General features: G+C 51.8%; 1 protein-coding gene across 7 annotated transcripts; it reads right to left on the minus strand.

Moving 5' to 3' along the window:
* Nucleotides 1–352: 352 nt before the first annotated feature.
* LOC123822891 (leukocyte immunoglobulin-like receptor subfamily B member 3) lies at nucleotides 353–7,953 on the minus strand. 7 transcript variants are annotated; one of them, XM_045845051.1, is made up of 13 exons: nucleotides 7,396–7,953; nucleotides 7,145–7,180; nucleotides 6,686–6,970; nucleotides 6,237–6,542; nucleotides 5,736–5,933; nucleotides 5,145–5,444; nucleotides 4,513–4,563; nucleotides 3,407–3,529; nucleotides 3,025–3,067; nucleotides 2,908–2,945; nucleotides 2,619–2,671; nucleotides 1,664–1,828; nucleotides 353–1,584 (listed from the first exon to the last, which is right to left on the minus strand). In XM_045845051.1, exons 1-13 carry the CDS (start codon nucleotides 7,502–7,504, stop codon nucleotides 1,438–1,440), a joined length of 1,854 nt encoding a protein of 617 aa, XP_045701007.1. In that variant the 5' UTR covers nucleotides 7,505–7,953; the 3' UTR covers nucleotides 353–1,437. The 7 variants fall into 7 exon arrangements, with proteins under 7 accessions (XP_045701007.1, XP_045701005.1, XP_045701003.1 ...); XM_045845049.1 differs by having other exon boundaries at nucleotides 1,664–1,825; nucleotides 5,736–6,017; XM_045845047.1 differs by having other exon boundaries at nucleotides 5,736–6,017.
* Between the last annotated feature and the right edge of the window lie 10,292 nt (nucleotides 7,954–18,245).

Consider the following 18,245-nt stretch of genomic DNA (forward strand, 5'->3'; position numbering starts at 1 on the left):
ACTGCTCTGGATCATGGCCGCTGGGCGGGGCCTGTATCTGGGCGGGGCCCGGGGTGGGCGGGCTCCTCTGACAGGCAGAGGAAGGCAATGGGGGTGGGGGTGTCACTTCTCCTTCGCAGAGCGGCTCCTGCTCCACCAGCAGAACCTGGGCAAAGGGCCGGGCTGCCAAAACACGCAGGTGTTTGGCATAGCGAGGCTGTGGGCAGGCTCAGCTCGACACTGAGGGTGTTTGCCCCAGGCTCAATCACAGTCAAAACGCTTTCAAGTTATTTTTTTTAAGCATTATTTCCTTTATTTGAAAGTTGCTTTGAAAAATGATAGAAAATCTCTTTTATTTCTGAAGAGGGTTTCACTGTAAGTTGGTGCCGTATTTCAACAGAAGTTTTGCATCTGTCAATAATCTCTTTTTATTTTTATTTTTTGCTATTACTTTTAATATTTGAATTCTACTGATTGATTTTTTAAACATATGAAACCACCCTGCATTCCTGAAATCAGATACCTGCCTGGTCGGGATGGATGACACAGTTTATGCTTTGATGCATCTTGGTGATACTTTGTTTAGGACGCTGCACCTGAGTTCACGTGAGAGAGCTTCCTGTGAGGTCCCCTCTTGGTAGCTCCCTCATTTGGTTTCATCATCAATTTATTTCTGGCCTGATAAATTGTGCTGGGGTGTGTGCCTTCCTCCTTTACTCTTAGGAGAGGCTTGTGTAAGGCTGTTGTGTGTATGTTCCTATATGTGTGTGTTTCACACATGCATGAGTGTTGTGAAGCATTTGCCAGGGAAACTTCTCAGACTCCAGGTTCACTCTGCAGGAAAATTTTTAATTACAAGGTCAATATAGTTAATACATACGACAGTGCAGAGTTTCAGATCTCACCCACATAGGAGTGAAGTTGTACAGTCCTTGTGCTGTGGGGTCCGACTTACCCCACGTAGCATGACATGCTCACGATGCCTCCATGTCGCCACACTGACAGGATTTCATCTCTGTGGCCTAGTGACACTCCATCACACAGGTTGCCACACCTTCATCTCAGCACATGTGGGAGGACACTTAGGTGGTTTCTGTGTCTTAGCCTTTATCTTCTCTAAGATGTTCATTCATGGTTGTTAATGTTCCATCTTGTAGGTTTAATATGTAGTATTTACACTATCATTCATTGGAAGCATTCTTTCACTTCCGTTTTGGTTCTAAATTCACACATTGATTCTTGAGAAGTCTGTTGCTTTGATTCCAAAGTATAGGGATATTACTTATCTGTGATTGCAGAATCAGGGGACTCCCAGAGGGTCCCAGAAGCTGCTGGGGGTCCATGTCAGGTCCTCAGGGTGGCTGGGGCCACTAGTGAGTGTCCTTTTGGTGGCTCCTATGGCTTCTGGGGTTCCTGCAGGCCCCCTCCCTGGAGTGTGTGATCAGGGTCCTCCCTGGGCTAGTGGAAGGACAGAGCAGCGTACACACTGGGCTCATCGGGGGGCTTCTCTGATGGGGAGGACAGGGGAGTACTTGTCTCCCACTTGGGCGTCAAGAGGTTCAGCTGGGCGTAGGTTAAGTCCTGGGAGTCTTCAGATGCAGCAGCCTGGAGCAGGGGGACAGTGAGAGGGGTGAAAGGTGGTTGGGGTTGGGGAAGCCTGGGGTCTGGGGAGGACAGAACCCACCTGACTGTCCATCTGCCTGTTTTCTTCTACTTGTCTGCCCTTCCTGTCCAGCAATTCCTCTGACAGGGGGGAAGGAGAAGGGACCATTCCCTGAATCTGCCTTGATGTTGAGAGGGTCACCAGGGCATAGGTCTCTCTCTGGGAGTTGTCATGGGTCCTGTTCTGCTGTAGAGAGACAGTGAGACAGAAACAGTGTGTTGACCCCACAGTTGAAACCCTCATCACGTGTCCACATGGTGTCAGAGTGACGACTTAAACTTCAGATCACATGAGGTCACTCTCCTGATGGAGTCTGCAGGGACGCCCTCAGCCTTGGGACTCCTGGTGCTTCTATGGATCTGACTCTTAACCTAACGCTCTGTCTGTTGTCGATTCAGCTACAGCCACAGGGCCCATCTGCCTGAAGCAGCAGGTCCTGCCTCAACCTTTGCACCTGCTGTTTTCTCTGTTCTCTCCCCTCATCACACACTGTTCTCTGGTTTTACTTCATTCCCCTTCACAGCACTTGGCTCTCCAGGATGCCATCTGCCTGTTTGCAGCTGTCTCCCTCACACACAGATGAGCTCAAGGAGTGTGGGGACAGGCTGCTCAGGGTGGCACTGTGGCACTGACATTGTGCTCGTAACCAGTGAGCTCCCATCACAGCTGCTGAGTGAGTGAGTGACGGGACCCTAGGACCTGCAGATGGTTCACTCATTCATGCCTCCTCCTGAGACCTGGGGCTGCACAAGGTCAGATAGAGGGTGAGTGGCCAGCAGAGAGGATCACCCAGGAGGGGTGATGAGGACACAGGGAAGGTATGGGAATGAGTCACAGCAGAATGACCTGGTGCCCTTAAGGAGAGGTCAGTGTGGACGCTGCTGAGATACAGGTGAGGTGGACAGGGAAGTGACCATTGGAATAAACTGGGTGAAACAAAGGTCCTTGGTGTTTTGGAAAGGAGCAGGGGTCTCACCTGTGGGTCCAGCACCACTCTCTCCCTGGGCTGTGGATCCTTCATGGCAGCATCTGCTGGGGCAGAACAGGGAGTGTCTCCTGTCATGGTCCCTGAGATCTCAGGGCTACAGACCCGCCAACTCCCAGATGGGTCACTAACCCAGGGGTGAGGTGAGGGGCCTGGTCACCCAGTGTGGTTTTCAGTCTCTCTCACCCCTGACCCCCACAGCCTTCCAGGCTGTCCCCTCCCCCATTGCTTCCTGAAATCCCTGTGCCCCCTCCCTAGGGCAGCTGTCCCTTCCTCTCACAGAGGGGCTCTTCCTGGGTGTCCACAGCTGGGTTGGATCTGGGGGAGGAGACAGGGAGTTAGGGGCAGAGTAGGTCCTGTGTGGGTGGGGATCTGGGGTCTTTGGGGCAGGAATTACCTGGGGTGCAGGCCCCTATCCTTGGGCTCCGGGTCTGTGGCCCCTGAAGGAGGTCAGATATCAGCTTTTCTCTGGGCTGGTCAAGAGGGAGAGTCACAGCCCAAGGAGTGTAGGGGCCCCTCCCCATGTGATTGCAGGTTAAAGGTGGAAACTTTAACACACTTGTGCGTACATTTCATATTTCAGGAGATTGAAAACTATGAAAAATTACCTTATTTTATATACATGTATTGAAATTAAGTGCAATCTTTCCAGAATTTCTGATGTGAGATTCGGGAGAAATCTGTTTCTCAGATGACCTTCCCCATCTATTTGTTTCTCCTGTAGCAGGTGCTCTGAGCCCTTCTCTCCTGTGGCTCAGGTCACCCCGTTCCCTACTCACCCGATGTCCTGTCTTTGCTCTGATTTTGGTGTCGGAGGAGGAAGAAGAGGAAGAGGGAGAGGAGGAGGAGGAGGGTCACTGACACCCCAGTCAGTACGTTCAGGGACCGTTGGAGACCTTCGGCTGGAGTGACATCATGAATGAGCCAATGGTGCCATTTAATGAGCACCTACAGTGTGCAAGGCAAATGCTGGGGTCTGTCAATCATCTTCTCTAACCTCACAGCCCTTGTGCACCCAGGATGGCTGACCCACCACCCAGTTCACTGTGACTCAGAGAGGTTAGCCACATTCCCCAGGTCACCCAGCCTGGCCAGGGCAGGGCTGGGACTGGACCCCAGGATGTGAGTTCCCATTGTTGTCCTCATGCTGCCCCCAGGTGGACACCAGCACTAAGCTTTGGGTTCCTCATCTGCAGGGGTCTGTCCTGTCTCACCTGGAGCTGAGGGTCCTTCTTATTACCTGTCCCCAGCACAGCAGGGATATAGGTGGGCAGGCATGGGGTGAACCCTGATGCACACTTGGGATGGTGGGGCTGGGCTGGGGCTCTGCCTTCCTGAGCTCTGTGAGGCCCCTTACATCACCTAGTGTCACTGCAGCCCTGTGAGCAAGAGGGGACCAGGGATGGACAGACAGGAACCCAACACTCAGAGAAGACAAGGGAACACCTGGCCCCATAGCAGGAGCAACAGAGCCGGCACCTGAACCATGTCTGACTCCAGCCCTTGTTCCCTGCTCTGAGGTGAGTCTGGGGGCTGAGGGAGAGGACCTGGATGTCTCAGGCCCTTGTTCTGCATGCCCCTCCCTGTACCATGTCACCATCACTGCTACAGAGGGGACAGACTCCATAACATCATGTCCTGGGGTGCTTCCCTGTCAGACCACCCTCCCTGGAGGTCAGAGCCACAACTGAAAGATTAAAAAAAAAAAACCAAAGAAGAAGCTCTGAGCCACAATTCTCTCCTTTTACACTTGGAGACACTGATGCACAGAGAGGGGAAGGGCATGTCCAAGTCAGAGCCTCCAGAGGAGCCTGAACTTCCTCAGGACTCAGCCCCTGTCCCCCCAGGACACACCCTCCACCTCCCCACAGAGACCCTGACTTACCACTCTGTGGTCCTGACTCCGTGGTAGGGAGGGGCAGATACTCAGAGCCTTCTGGAAATTCAGGTTGGGGGTGAGGGGTGGGGGCTGCCTTCTCCCCACTTGAGCCTGGCTGCCCCTGCCCTGGGTGGGAACCACAGCATTTCCCTCTGCTAAGACCCTTCCCACCCATCATCTGCCTGCCACACAGCCCTGGAGGGCCCGTGATCCCCCCTGCATCACTGCCAGGCTCGCAGACCTCCAGGGAGACAAGGTTCCAGAACAGGTTGTCTGGTTCTCTCTGGGAGCAAGGCCTCTGCTAGTCCCCATGCTCATCCTGGTCTCTCTGGGTGAGGCCATGGGTGCTGCAGAGGGTGGGGGATCGGGATGGGTGCCCCTGGCCTTTCCTCCCTTTGCTCAGCCCAAAGCCTCTAGAGCCTCCCTTGTCCCCAGAACCTGTCTGGGCCCCAGGGATGCAGAGGATGATGAGGCAGGGGTGGGGTGGTGCTGGCTTTTCCATCCCCCCAGTAGGTAAGAGTCTGCTCATCCTGGCACTCCTTTGGTGACCCCCTCACTCCATATCTGGCCTAAAGGTCCTGTGGGGACAGGGTCTGACCTGACCATGAGGATGCAGTGGAGGGGCTGGGGATCCTCACCTGAGACCAGGAGCTCCAGGGGGTCACTGGGCTGTGACAGCTGGAAGGGGGATGAGCTGTGTGAGCTGTAGCACCTGTAGGTCCCATTGTGGCTCCAGGTCACAGGGCTGATGGTGAAGTTGGCCTGAGAGGGGCCAGCCGTGTCCTGCAGATGAAGCCACTGGGGAGGATCCAGGGACCCCTCCCTGTGCAGGTGGAAGGTGTCAGCCTTGACCTCAGATCCACACTGCAGGGTCACGTTTGCTCCCCAGGGCACTGAGGGCCCTGGCTGTGCTGAGAGGGAGGGTTTCTCGTATATTCCTGGGGAGAGGAGGGCTGTGATGTGCAGAGTCATTGCTACCCCCACGAACTTGACTGTGAGCTGATGGGCCATGTCCTTCTGCAGGGCTGCTCACTCCCTCTGTCAGCTCCTCTCAGTCCCTCTGAGTCGGTGCCTTTCATCTTTATGCCCCTCATTCCCTTGCCCTAGACCTCAGCCCCTCTCAGCCTCTACTCCAGGACACTCACCTGGATCCCATCAGCACAGTGGTGACCCTGGGCCAGAGCCCCAAGGAAGACAGTCAGGATAGGGGGCAGGGCAGGGCTCCTTACCTGTAATCAGGATGTCCAGGGGTGGGCTGGGGGCTGACCACACATAGGAGAGGTTGTGTCCACTGTAGCACCTGTACTGGCCCCCGTGGGTAAGGTTCACAGGGCCCAGGGGGAAGTTGGGGCTGTGCTTCCCATGGAGACTCTGAGGGGGTGTGGTCCCCTCATCCTTGGTCAGAGCGAATCTGTGAAAGCCGGGCTCTGAGTGACACTGGAGGGTCAGGCTTTCTCCAGGCAGCACCAGGGGGCCTGGCTGGGCTGACAGGGAGGGCTCCCTATACACACCTGTGGAGAAGGTCATTGTCACCCAGGGGACACACACACACTATCCATGGGGGCTGCAGGGAGAGCTGTCATTTGTGCCTCCCTAAGTCTCCTCCCTGTGGTTCTGTCTCCAACAAGCCCATGTCACAAATCCCAGTGACCTCAAGCCTTTTAATCACAAGGTTTAGATCAGTTATTTGGGCACAAGAAAGAATTGAAGCCAAGTGTGGGCCACCTCACCTGTGACCTCGAGGTGCAGAGCAGCACTGGGCTGTGACCACACATTGGGGTTGGAGCTGGAGGAACCATAGCATCTGTAGGTCCCCCCATGGGAGGAGCTCACGGGGCCCACAGGGAAGACAGCCTGCCATGTCCCAGCATAGGATCTCTGGTCTGATTTCCTGTGTTGGAGTTGCTCAGCCCCTCCCTCCTTCAGCAGGTGGAAAGGGCCCGATGTGTCCTTTGAGATACAGAAGAGGGACACTCTCCCCCCTGAGGCCACCACTGGGCCTGGGTGTGCTGAGAGGGAGGGTGCACTGTACTCTCCTGAGGGAGAAGGAAAGATCTGTGTTAAATGTGAGACAATGACTGCACCTTCCCCAGGTGTGGGCTGTGAGGGGCGAGGTCTCCCTGCAGCCACACTCTGATCTTCCTTTCTGTGAGTAGGGGACTCAGTTCCACCCTCTCACCTGTCATCACCAGCGACAGGGGGTCACTCCGCTCGGACCAGTGTCTGGAGCTGGAATATGCACAGCGGTATCTCCCTGCACTGTTGGGGCTCATGGACTTAATGGGGAACCCTGCCTTGTTGCTGGAGGCCTGTGGGATCCTTGTATCCAAGGGCTGAAAGCCCCTTTCTTTATACAGACTGTAGCGATCCGCCGGCAGAGATCCCTGACACCAGATGGTCACAGGGCTCCCCTTGCTGACCCTGGGGCCTGGGTCAGCCCAGATGGAGGGTTTGGGGGGGAGTCCTGGAAAGGAATCAGACCTGCAGTGTCAGAGGGTGCCCTTTTCCCCTCAGTTTCCCCAGCTTTCACTCCAAGACCCCTCCCACACTGGTCACCACCAGCCAAGACCCACTGTGTGTCCCCCAGCTGCCCAGGGGCATCATTGTGCTGAAGCAGGAGCTCTGGGGGAGGACTCACCTGCCTGGACCTGGTCCCACGGGCCCCAACACAGCCCTGGAAGAGAGTTCCTGTGAGTTATCCTTCACCCCCCACACACAAGCTCCAGGCCTGTCCTGGGCCCCTGAGCACTGGGGTCACACGTGGGGTTGAGGCACTTCTCTGTTCACCAGGGGGTCTGACCCACTGAGCCTCCTCAGTCCCAGGGCTTTTCGAGGGAGCAGACCTGGGAGGGAAGGGTACCCCATCCCTCTGTTTTTGCCAAAACTCACCAAGACCGAGAAGAGTGATGAAGGTCAGGGTCATAATGCTGTCTTCCAGGGTTCCCAGTGGTGCAGATGACGTACAATGTCCACAGCTCAGCAGGACAGACAGACCCATGGGGTGTAGTTCCGTGTGACAAGTCTCAGTTCTTACTCAGCCGCCATCTGCCCTCCCTGGAAGGTAGTGGAGGAGACAGCAGGTTCTGGGACTTTTCAGAAGACCTCTGAGTCTCAGCAGACGCCACACGCACTGCCTCCACGTCATGTGACACTAAAGTCCAGAGAGTAACACCTCAGCATGAGGGCAGAGGATGCTGGGTAGAACACAGGAGCAGCCCAATTTCTGTTGCAGTTCTGACTCTGCCTTTTCTAGAACTCACGTAACCATGGGCATTCATTTCCTTTCCTGAGACAACATAAATGCAAAGTTTCTTTCAGCCTTTCTCTATTCTGGCATCTGGCTGATGTTGACTGAGCAGGTGCCTTGTCCAGCACAGGACAAGCCCAGGGGGTGAGAGGACATCACCATGGACCAGAAAGAGGGTGATTATTCTAAGAGCTGTGAGTCACCAAGGTATGTGGTGCCCTGGTCACATGGGGCCTCTGTTCCCTACAGGGACTGTTGGGTTTGATCTTTAAAGTTACAGAAAAGAATTCAGTAAAAAAAATGTGCGAGCAGATTGGTGTGTTCAGAAGATACCACTGTGTGGGAATAGACTGCAGTGAGATTTGTGGATAATAAACGGTGATAAAACTCCAATACCATAGGATACCCGTTGATGAGTTAATCAGCATTCTAAGTGGTTTGTGAGGATTTCTTATGAAATCTTAAGCAATCCCTAACACAAAAGTGTGCGTAGAGTTGAGTGAGAAGTGCTGGAAGTCTTCTTTGTGTTTTTTGGTCTAGGAGGTGTGCAGTGGAGTCTGCACAGAGCAGACTGGCTCAGGGGGTGCCCACGACAAGCCCAGTGTGGCCATGACCCAGGTGTGTGAGTCTGGGGAGGGGAGGTGGGCACTGGGAAGGGTCTGGTTTGTAGGAAAGACTTGGCTCTGCTGGGGATGGAGAGTTTAGCTCAGCCTGATCTCCAACAACATGGACCATTAGGTGGGGCTCCTTGGGTGTGCTGGAGTGAGGTGGAGACCTGTGGAAAGACTTTGTGCAGGGAGGACCTGTGACAGGTAAGTTCAGGTCCATGGGAGTAAACCCCTCAACTGGGAGTTGGGGTCCACAGGAGGCCAGAGCAGAGGATGATGGGTTTGCATCCACTCGGATGTCTTGGGTCTTCACCTGAGTGTGACTGTGGAGGGGAACTGGGTCACAAAAACAGGCTCTCAGGGTCAGAGCTGTGGGTGTGTTCATTGGGTGGGGGGAAGAGAGGGAAGAGCTGAGGGCACATCAGCTCTCTGCCTGGGTGGCCTGGGCAGCCAATGGGACTGTCTGCAGACTGACCACCCACTGAAGGGCAAGAGGCATGGGGAGAGGATTACAACAAGGTCACCTGATCCACAGTGAGAGCCACCTGCCCTCCTGGCCATGTGTGTGGTTTGATTTCTGCCTCACACTTCCCATCTCAGACTTCCTCATCTCTATGAGCAGGAGACCTTCTCTCCATCCCTCCCATGCAGGCCCCTGAGCATGTCTGCCTCCTCACTGCCCTGCTCTGTGAGGGATAACTCTGCATCTGACACTGGTCACTCTGTGTCCATAAGCTGAGCAAACGTAGCAGTTGCAAACTACTCACAGGTTTTAATCTAAGACAGGGGGAAGTATTATTGACCTTTGGTTCTGAGCCAGTCACTTCCTTTCTCCCTTTTCCCTCACTGCAGACAAGGGTGATAACTCACCTCTCATGGTTGTGAGGATCAGCAGAGCCTGAGACCTGAACAGGTTCCCTCTGTGTGATTTCTGGGTTCTGATTAAGACACAGGTTTGAAAGAGTTGTGGGAGGAAGGGCTACTTGGAAGCCACATACAAATCCTCTAAGCTCTCAGGGGGCATCAGAAGCTACAAGGCATCCTTGGTTGATTGGCAGGTGAGCCCAGACTGAGAGGAGACAGGAAGGACATTGCTCATCCTGGATCCTAAACTCACCACACTCAGGAGTGAGGGTGGGAGTCCCACCAGGGGCTGAGCCTGAGCCCTGGGAACCTCTGACCTGGTGGGAGTCCTGTCTCTCATGAAACTGCCTGGGGACGTGGGGCCACTTGTAAGGCAAAAAGGATCCACAGGGGACCATGGCTATTGATTTGCATTTCTTTTTAATGCAGTAAAATCACATAACATAGAATTGAGCCTTTAAAAATGTAGAATTCACTGATATGTAGTCAATACACAGGGTTCAACCAGAACTTTAATGTTGTTTTAATAAGGAATTTGTGTAACTACATCGCAAATTACATGATGCTGTCAGTCTCCCATCTCTCCTCCTCGTCAGCCCCCGACAAGCCCACCTGACTCCTGTCTCTGTGGGTTTCCTCCTCCTGGACACTTCGTACAAACGCAGTCACAGAAAATGTGATCTTTTCTCTCTGACTTCTGTCACTTAGCTGCAGAATGTTGATGTTCACCCACCAGGTAGCAAGTGTCAGTATATTGTTTTTATGGCATAAAAAAAGAACTCCAGCCTTGGCTGATGTAGCACAGAGGATTGAATGCAGGCCTGTGAACCAAGGGGTTTCTGGTTTGATTTCCAGTCTAGGGCACATGCCTGGGTGGCAGGCCGGGCCCCCAGTGGGAGATGTGGGAGATGCAAACATACATTGATGTTTCTCTCCCTCTCTTGCTCATTCCTTTCCTCTCTCTCTAAAAATAAATAAATAAATTCTTTTTAAAAAAGAACTCCAGGGTTACGAAGACACCAGATTTGTTTATATGAGTGGGATCCAAAATGAAGGGGTGTGTAGACGTGAACCCAAACCAGCCATTTGGGTGGCCCCTCAGGTCACAGTGGTAGAACAGAGGGACAGTCAAGGGGAGTCAGTGAGGATGAGGAGGGACAGCCCCACAGTGGGAGGGAGGAGACGTCTCCACAGGAGCATGGCTCATGCTTCCTGTCCTCAAATCTCACCGGCCTTGTCTGTTCTCCCAGACATATCAGCAGACAGTTTCCCACCTGTGGTCACAATGTGCTTCACCACCTCCTGGGTCATCAGATGAGCTTCATGAACTGCCTCTCTGAATGATGCCCTGTCCCCTCTGTGTTCACGTCCTGGCTGCAGTGTGGGCCCTCCTCTCAATGTTCAGAGGCTGAAACAGCAGGACCTGAGGTGTTCTGACTTGTTCTGTGATGGGCTGATGCTGTCGGCTGCCCCTGAGGATCATGACATGAGGGAATGAGTGACGACCTGGGGAGACACGAGCCTCCCTCCTGGGGTCTGTGCTCCCTGATGCCCCACTTCTCAGACTGTAACTTTCACACGGTCATGTCATGAGCTCGGACTCAAGTCTGCCAGGTTCCTGTCTCCTCCTTGGATCATCTCAGCCTCTTGTTATCTCTCAACCTGCACAGATTCACTTTCTGTTTTAAAAATATATTTTATTGATTATGCTATTACACTTGTTTCATTTTTTCTTCCCTTTATTCCCCTCCACCTTGTAGCCCCCTCCCATCAGCATTCCCTACCTTCTTTCATGTCCATGGGTCATACATATAGGTTTTTGGCTTCTCCATTTCCTGTCCTATTCTTAACCTCTCCCTGTCTATTTTGTACCCACCATTTATGCTTCTTATTCTCTGTACCTTTTCCCCCATGTTCCCCCTCCTTCTCCCTACCTACAACCCTCCACGTGATCTCTGTTTCTGTGAATCTGTTCCTATTCTAGGTTGTTTTTTTTTAGTCCATTTTTGGTTTTGTTTTTTTAGGTTCAGTTGTTGATAGTTGCAAGTTTGTTGTCATTTTACTGTTCATATTTTTGATCATCTTCTTTTTCTTTGATTAAGTCCCTTTAACATTTCATAAAACAAGGGCTTGGTGATGATGAACTCCTTTAACTTGACCTTATCTGGGAAGCACTTTATCTGCCTTCCCATTCTAAATGATAGCTTTGCTGGACAGAGTAATCTTGGATGTAGGTCCTTCCCTTTCATGGCCACAAATACTCCTTTCCACCCCCTTCTTGCTAGCAGGGGTTTCTTTTGAAAAATCAGCTAACAGTCTTATGGGAACTCTTTTGTAGGTAACTGTCTCCTTTTCTCTTGCTGCTTTTAAGATTCTCTTCTTATCTTTAATTTTGGGCAATGAATTATGATGTGCCTTGGAGTGTGCTTTCTTGGGTCCAACTTCTTTGGGACTCTCTGAGCTTCTTGGACTTCCTAGAAACCATTTTTTTTTGCCATATTAGGGGAGTTTTCCTTCAATATTTTTTCAACTAAGTTTTCAATTTATTGCTCTTCCTCTTCTCCTTCTGGTACTCTAATGATTTGGATGTTGAATCGTTTAAAATTTTCTTGGAAGTTCCTAAGCCTGTCCTCAGTTTTTAAAATCTTATTTCATCATTCTCTCCTGGTTGAATGTTTATTTCTCATTTCTGCTCCAAATCGTTGATTTGAATCCTGGTTTCCTTCCCATCACTCTTGGCTCCCTGTACATTTTCTTTTATTTCACTTTGCGTAGCCTTCACTTCTTCCTCTATTTTGTGACCATACTCACCCATTTCTGTGAGTATCTTGATTACCAGTGTTTTGAACTCTGCATCTGAATAGGTTGGTTACCTCATCATCACTTAGTTGTATTTTTCTTCTGGAGCTTTGATCTGTTCTTTCATTTGGGCCATATTTTTTTTGTCTCATTGTGCCTATTATGTAGTAAGGGACTGAGCCTTAGGTATTTGCCTGGACAGGGCAATCCATATTCTTATGTTGTGGTGCTGTATGTGGGAGAGGGGTCCAAGAGGGAACAATGCTGTTTGCTCAGGTCTCAGTGGGCTTCCAGTCACTTCCTCTGCTACCCACAAGCAAATTGGGCCCTTCTGGTGCTAATTCTCAGGTGGGTGGTTTTATGTATTTCTAGCATCCTATGGGTCTCTCCAATGAACTCTCCAGTGAGGCTGGGAGTTTCTCCTGCTCCCTCTGCCCCCACAGATTTTTTCAGTTAAGAGGTTTTGAGTCTTTATTTCCCCACACTGGAACCCTGGGTTGTGCTGTCTGTCTCACTCCCCAGTTGTTCCTCCTGGTTTATCTGCATGCAATTGTGGGACTGCTCACTCTGCCAGCGGCTACCTCACTTGGTCTTCCAGCCACTGCCTTGCTGCATGTCCTCTCCACTCCATCTGCCCATCTCTGTCCCTTCTAGTGGTCTGTATGGATGTTCCTTCTTCAACTCCTTGGTTGTCAGACTTCCACAAGGTTCAATTTTCTGGCAGTTCTTGTTATTTTTTGTTTTTAAATTATGTTGTCCTTCTTTTGGTTGTTCAAGGAGGCAAAGTGTATCCACCTACATCTCCATCTTGGCCAGAAGTCTGCACAGATTCACTTTGGACTAGAGTTTACTGTGCCCCAGAGCTCAGGATTAGTAATAAATGGGCACGGTATAGAAATGATTAAGTGAGGTGTTCTGGGTTCTGTCGGAGAGGCAGACCCCAAAAGCTCATTCCCCTATAGCTGAGAGATTCACTAAATAAAAAACTGATGAACCAGGTTCTATGAATTAGGGGTTGGTGTGAAGGGCTCCTGAATATCCTTCTCTATGGAGTCCCTTAAATTCCCCCATGTATTACTGGTTCAAACTGAAGGGACAGAGACCTCAACTGAGTGAGCTAAGAACCAACAGGGTTTGTGTCCCCTCCCCTGAGACCAGGAGCTCCAGGGTTCCCTACAGCTTGGGGAGGTGTGGTGTGAGTTGTAGCTCCTGTAGGTCCCTCCATGGGTTGAGATCAAGGGACTCATTAAGAGTTGGGGGAGGTGGGAATGGGCTGACCCCTTCATGGAAAGAAGGTAAGTGGCCCTCGGGCTCTGTGACTGACACAGCAGGGTCATGTTCCCTCTTCAGGCCACTGTGGGGCCTGGCTGGACTGAGAGGGATGGTCTGTGAGGGATCCATGACAGAGAAAGGAGGTTCAGGCTGGGCTGGGCTCTGCCTTCCTGAGCTCTGTGAGACCCCTTATGTCACCACAGGCCTGTGAGGAGGAGGGAACCAGGGATGAACAGACATGAACCTGACACTCAGAGAGGAGAAGGGACCTCCCAGCCTAACAGCAGAAGCAGCAGAACCAGGCCCTGAACCCAGCCCTGAACCAGGCCTGACAGCAGCCCTTGTTCCCTCCTCTGAGCTGAGCACCTGAGCTGAGGGACAGAGCCTGAAACCCCAGACATTGTCTTCTTATCCCTCCCTGTGCACTGTCACTGTCACTGCTACAGAGAGGACAGTCTCCAAAACATCACGTTCTAGGGGACTTCCCTATGAGGCCCCCACTCCCAGGAGATCAGAGCCACAACTGAAAGAATAAAAAAAAAAAAGAAGAAGAAGAAGCTCTGAGCCACGATTCTCTCCTTTTACACTTGGAGACACTGAGGCACAGAGAGGGGAAGGATGTGTCTCAGTCAGAGCCTCCAGAGGAGCCTGAACTTGCACAGGACTCAGACCCTGTTCCCATGGACACACCTACCACCTCCCCACAGAGACCCTCACTTACTGCTCTGTGGGCCTGACTATGTGATTGGGGCTTCTCGATCCACAGAGACTTCTGGAAATTCAGGATGGGGTTAAGTGGAAGGGGTCACCTTCTCCCCACTTTATTTGGTTGTCCTTCCCCCTGGAAGGGAAAGGAGGTCCCTCTGCCATACCCACCTCCATCATTTACCAGTCCTAGAGCCCTGGGGGCCCTTTGGTTTGAACATCTCTGCCTGACTCCCAGCCCCTGGGACACAAGCCCATCTCTGAGTGTCTGGGGGACATGAGACCCCCTGATGGATGCTCAGAACTTCCTGGGGCTGTTCTGTGCTCTCTCTGAGCAGAGTTCTCAGGGACTCAGCAGCTGTGGGGATGGGCCCTGTGGGTAGGTGGTGGGAGCCACCAGAGTGTCCTGGGAATGAGGACAGAAGATGGTGAGGGTCTGGGACTAACCTTGGAGTTGGAGATAACCCAGGATCTTGTGCCACATCTCTTCTTTGGCCCCCTAGACATGCCTCCTGCCCACCTGTCATCTTTGGAACCCACATGAAGGGGAGGGGTGGGCAGGACTGGGAGGGTCTCTGGGCATAGATCTCTGCTGGGTGACCACCACTCAGATCCCCTCTTACCCAACTCCAGACGTCTCCTGGGGACAGGACCCTGAGCTGACTGTGTTCAGAGAGGATGGGGTCAGGGCCCCTCACCTGAGACAGGGAGCTCCAGGGCATCTCTGGGCTCTGACCACACCTGGGGAGGGCTGTTTCTGTAACAGCTGTAGCACCTGGATGTCTACCTGTGGCTGGGGGTCATGGGGCCCAGAGTGAACTGGGCCAGGAACTGCCCACTGGGGTGAGGCTGTGAGTCCAGGGTCCAAAAGAGCCTGTCTTCTCCTTCCTTAGTAAGAATGAACCCATCAAATCTCTGCCATGATCCACACTGGAGGGTCACAGTCCCTCCTGAGGTCACCACAGGGCTGGGCAGAGCTGAGAGGCTGGGTCTGCTGTAGGATCCTAGGAGAGAAGGAGGCAGTGTGTTAAATGGGGCTCACACCTCCCTCATGCCCCCCCAGGGCTGTGCTGTGAGGGGGAGACCCCCTGAGAGCATCTTCCTTCCTGAGGGCAGAGCCTGAGGCTGGGACCCCTGGTTGTACCCTCAGCTGTCACCACCAGGTCCAGGAGGTCACTGTGGTCTAAATAGTCAGAGGTGCTGAGGTATGTATAAAATATTTCCCTGCATCAATGTCTTCCATGAAGATCTTGGCCCTGTCCCTGGGAACCAGAGGTTTCTGTCTGTCCAAGGGTGTATCCATATCTTCTGTATACACACAGTACTCTGGATCCCCAAACACTAGATCATCACAGCGTTCCCTAAGGGGATCACAGAGCCTGGCTCAGGCCAGATGGTTGGCTTGGGGAGGGTCCCTGGAAGGAATCAGAGGCTGCATTCCCCACTCCCTCATTCCCCTAGCTCAGCCCACATCCTTCCTCTTTTATCACCTAATCCCTGGACCTCAGTGCCACCTCCTTTGCCCCAGATGTGAATTAGGAGGAGGGTCAGGGAGATTGGGGAGGACTCACCATTCTGCTCACAGGTTTTCTGGCCCAGACTCAGCCGTGGAAGAGAGTCCCTGTCAGATTTTCACCCAGATGTCTCAGCTGATTCCCTTCTATTAGGGCCTCATCTGCTCCAGCTGCCTGAGCCCTGAGGTTCGACATGAGCAAGCCTGTGTGGCTGCCATATCCTTTCCTGCTGCCCCATCCCCATGTCCACAACTGACTGAGGCAGAGAAGAACAGGGAGGATGGACATTTTCTCTGAGTGCTCCTGCTCTGCAGGTGGATGAGACCCTAGGTGTGTCTCTGTCCTCTTGGTTCCAATCCTGAGCCTGGAGGACAGAGATGCACAGGATGTGGTGAGTCAGGGGCTGCTGCCACCCTTCCGGGTTCCCACACCTGTGGACCCACAGCAAAGGGAATGGCCCCACCCTGGGCCTGGCTCTGGGTTTTTCCATGATGAGGGCTCAGGAGGACACGAGGCATCAGGAGACTCTCAGCCCAGATCTGGGGTCTCTTCTCACTGTCAGGACTCTCTGCTTGGTCTGTGCTCCTGTCAGAGAGGGCGGGACTCAAGCTCTGGTCCTCCTTTCACCCTCCACAGGCTGATGCTAAATAGAATTTTCTACTCACTGTCTCAGCCTCCCACAAACAGCATTTACTTGCTTCCTGATCACCTAGTAAAGCCGAGTATTTGTGTCAGAACTACAAATGCATCCATGATCCAAGGGACTGATTTTCTGCATGTTGAGAATTCTTCTTAGCAGAAAATGAGCATCCTAAGTCTAATGTGGAAATGCCTTTACTTACAAAGGAGAAATGAAAAAAAAATGAGAATTCCTGGGACCATGACTAGATTGTGGTTGTGGGAATAGCTGTGTTACTTTTATCCTCATCAAAGAATATGTCTGTTGATTTTATAGAGTGAGAAAGGGAGAGACAGACAGACAAAGACATTGATGAAAGAGAGAAACTGATTCATTGCTCCTCCGTACATGTCCTGACTAGGGATCGAATTCACAGCTTTTTGGTAAATGGGATGACACTGCAAGCAAGTGAGCCACTGGGCCAGGGCAGAGGGAAGGGCTGTTGAATGAGGTGGAACTCTAGAAGGTGAGAGTGAGAATACTCTTAAGAGGAAACAATATTATAGGGAAATCTAGAGTCAGAAACTGTCTGATAGCAGTAAGGGCAGATGAGGTGGTGGCTGGTCATGGGAATGCTCTATGCCACACAAGGATGTTGGATTAAGTGTGTGAGGCAGAGGAACATACAGGAATGAACTATTATAGTCACAGTGGGTTATGAATCTCATAGGTGCTGTGTGTTACAGAGGAACTAGAGCAGTGTAATCTGTATATTTAACGTATAATGTCAACAGTAATTGAACTCCAATCCTGTGTGTCCAACAATATTAGATGGAAGGCTACCATGGATTCACCACACAATCCATGCATATTTTTGGCTGTCACAAAAAATGTAGAGAAGAGAAATGAGGAGAAGAAATCTCAGTGTTGCATCTAATCCTGTACTTTTAGCTGGAAACTTGGGAAGGAATATGCTAATTCTACAGAACTCTAAGCAAGCAGAGATGGAGGAGAACAGATGGTCCATAGGAGGTGGTGTGAGTGTGTCTCTGAGTGCAAGTGTATATGTGTGGGAGTGTATATGTGTGAGTGTGTGTATGTGTGTGTATGACTATGTGTTCACAGAGTAACTGCACCTGTGTGGTTGAGGGAAGCAGCAGTGGGAGCTGAGAATGGAGGGTCACAGGTGAATGATCATGAACAGCTGTGAGTTCAGAAGAAAGAGTCAAAATTTACCCTAAAACAGTGAGGACCATGGATGGATTGGAGCAGAAATGGACAGATTCTGAAAAGGAGGTGGAGAGACTGATAAGGAGGGTGAACTGCAGAAGAGAGTGAGGTCTTAAAGCTCAGAACCGAGGCAGGTGGTGGATGTGGCCACTGCTGTCGGGATGTGAAGGACGACTCCCTCTCTGCCTCATTGACTGGAAACTCCAAGGAGCCCTCATGACAGAGAGCCAGTGGGGGCAGAGACAAGCCTGGGGTCTGTGTAAACACTCTGTTCCCACAGGAGAGCTCAGCACTCCCTCCTGGCTCTGGAACACAGGGGCTGCATCTCACACTGTTTCCACTTAACTCTGTTTCTGTGACACATGGGCTCTTTCTCTCTCCATCTTCTTGGGGTGAATCCTTTGGGTTATTTCTGCCTCCTCGGAGGAGCTTTGATGCTGGGCATCACTCTCCTGTTGAAACTGTGGAGACTTTGAGAATTCAGAAAACAATGGACATTCGTGAGAGCTCTGTTAGAGGCAGAACAGCACCCTCAACACTTTAAATGTCAGTTGCTGCAATACCACATCCTGAATGGCTGAAGGACCCTTGAGCAGCCTGCTTCCTTTGCTGTTCTCACTTTTCTCACTCATAGCTCACTGATACCAGCACCACCACCACAAGTGTGATCAGAATTCATGTTGCCTGAGATATGGGGAAAAGGAAACCAGGCATTCCGATTTAGATGGAGACACTGGAGGTTTGAGAAACTGAAAAGCAGAGATATCTCATCCAATGGAGCCGAGGGAAGGATCAGACTCAGAGCACAATGCAGGGTCACATAATCAGGACAGAGACCCTCGCAGTGCAGTTTGCAGCTCCTGGTCTTTCTGTCACGGGTT

The sequence above is a fragment of the Phyllostomus hastatus genome, unplaced genomic scaffold, assembly GCF_019186645.2.
Source record: "Phyllostomus hastatus isolate PE091 unplaced genomic scaffold, TTU_PhHast_1.1 phas_contig_459, whole genome shotgun sequence".
Lineage (NCBI taxonomy): Eukaryota > Metazoa > Chordata > Mammalia > Chiroptera > Phyllostomidae > Phyllostomus > Phyllostomus hastatus.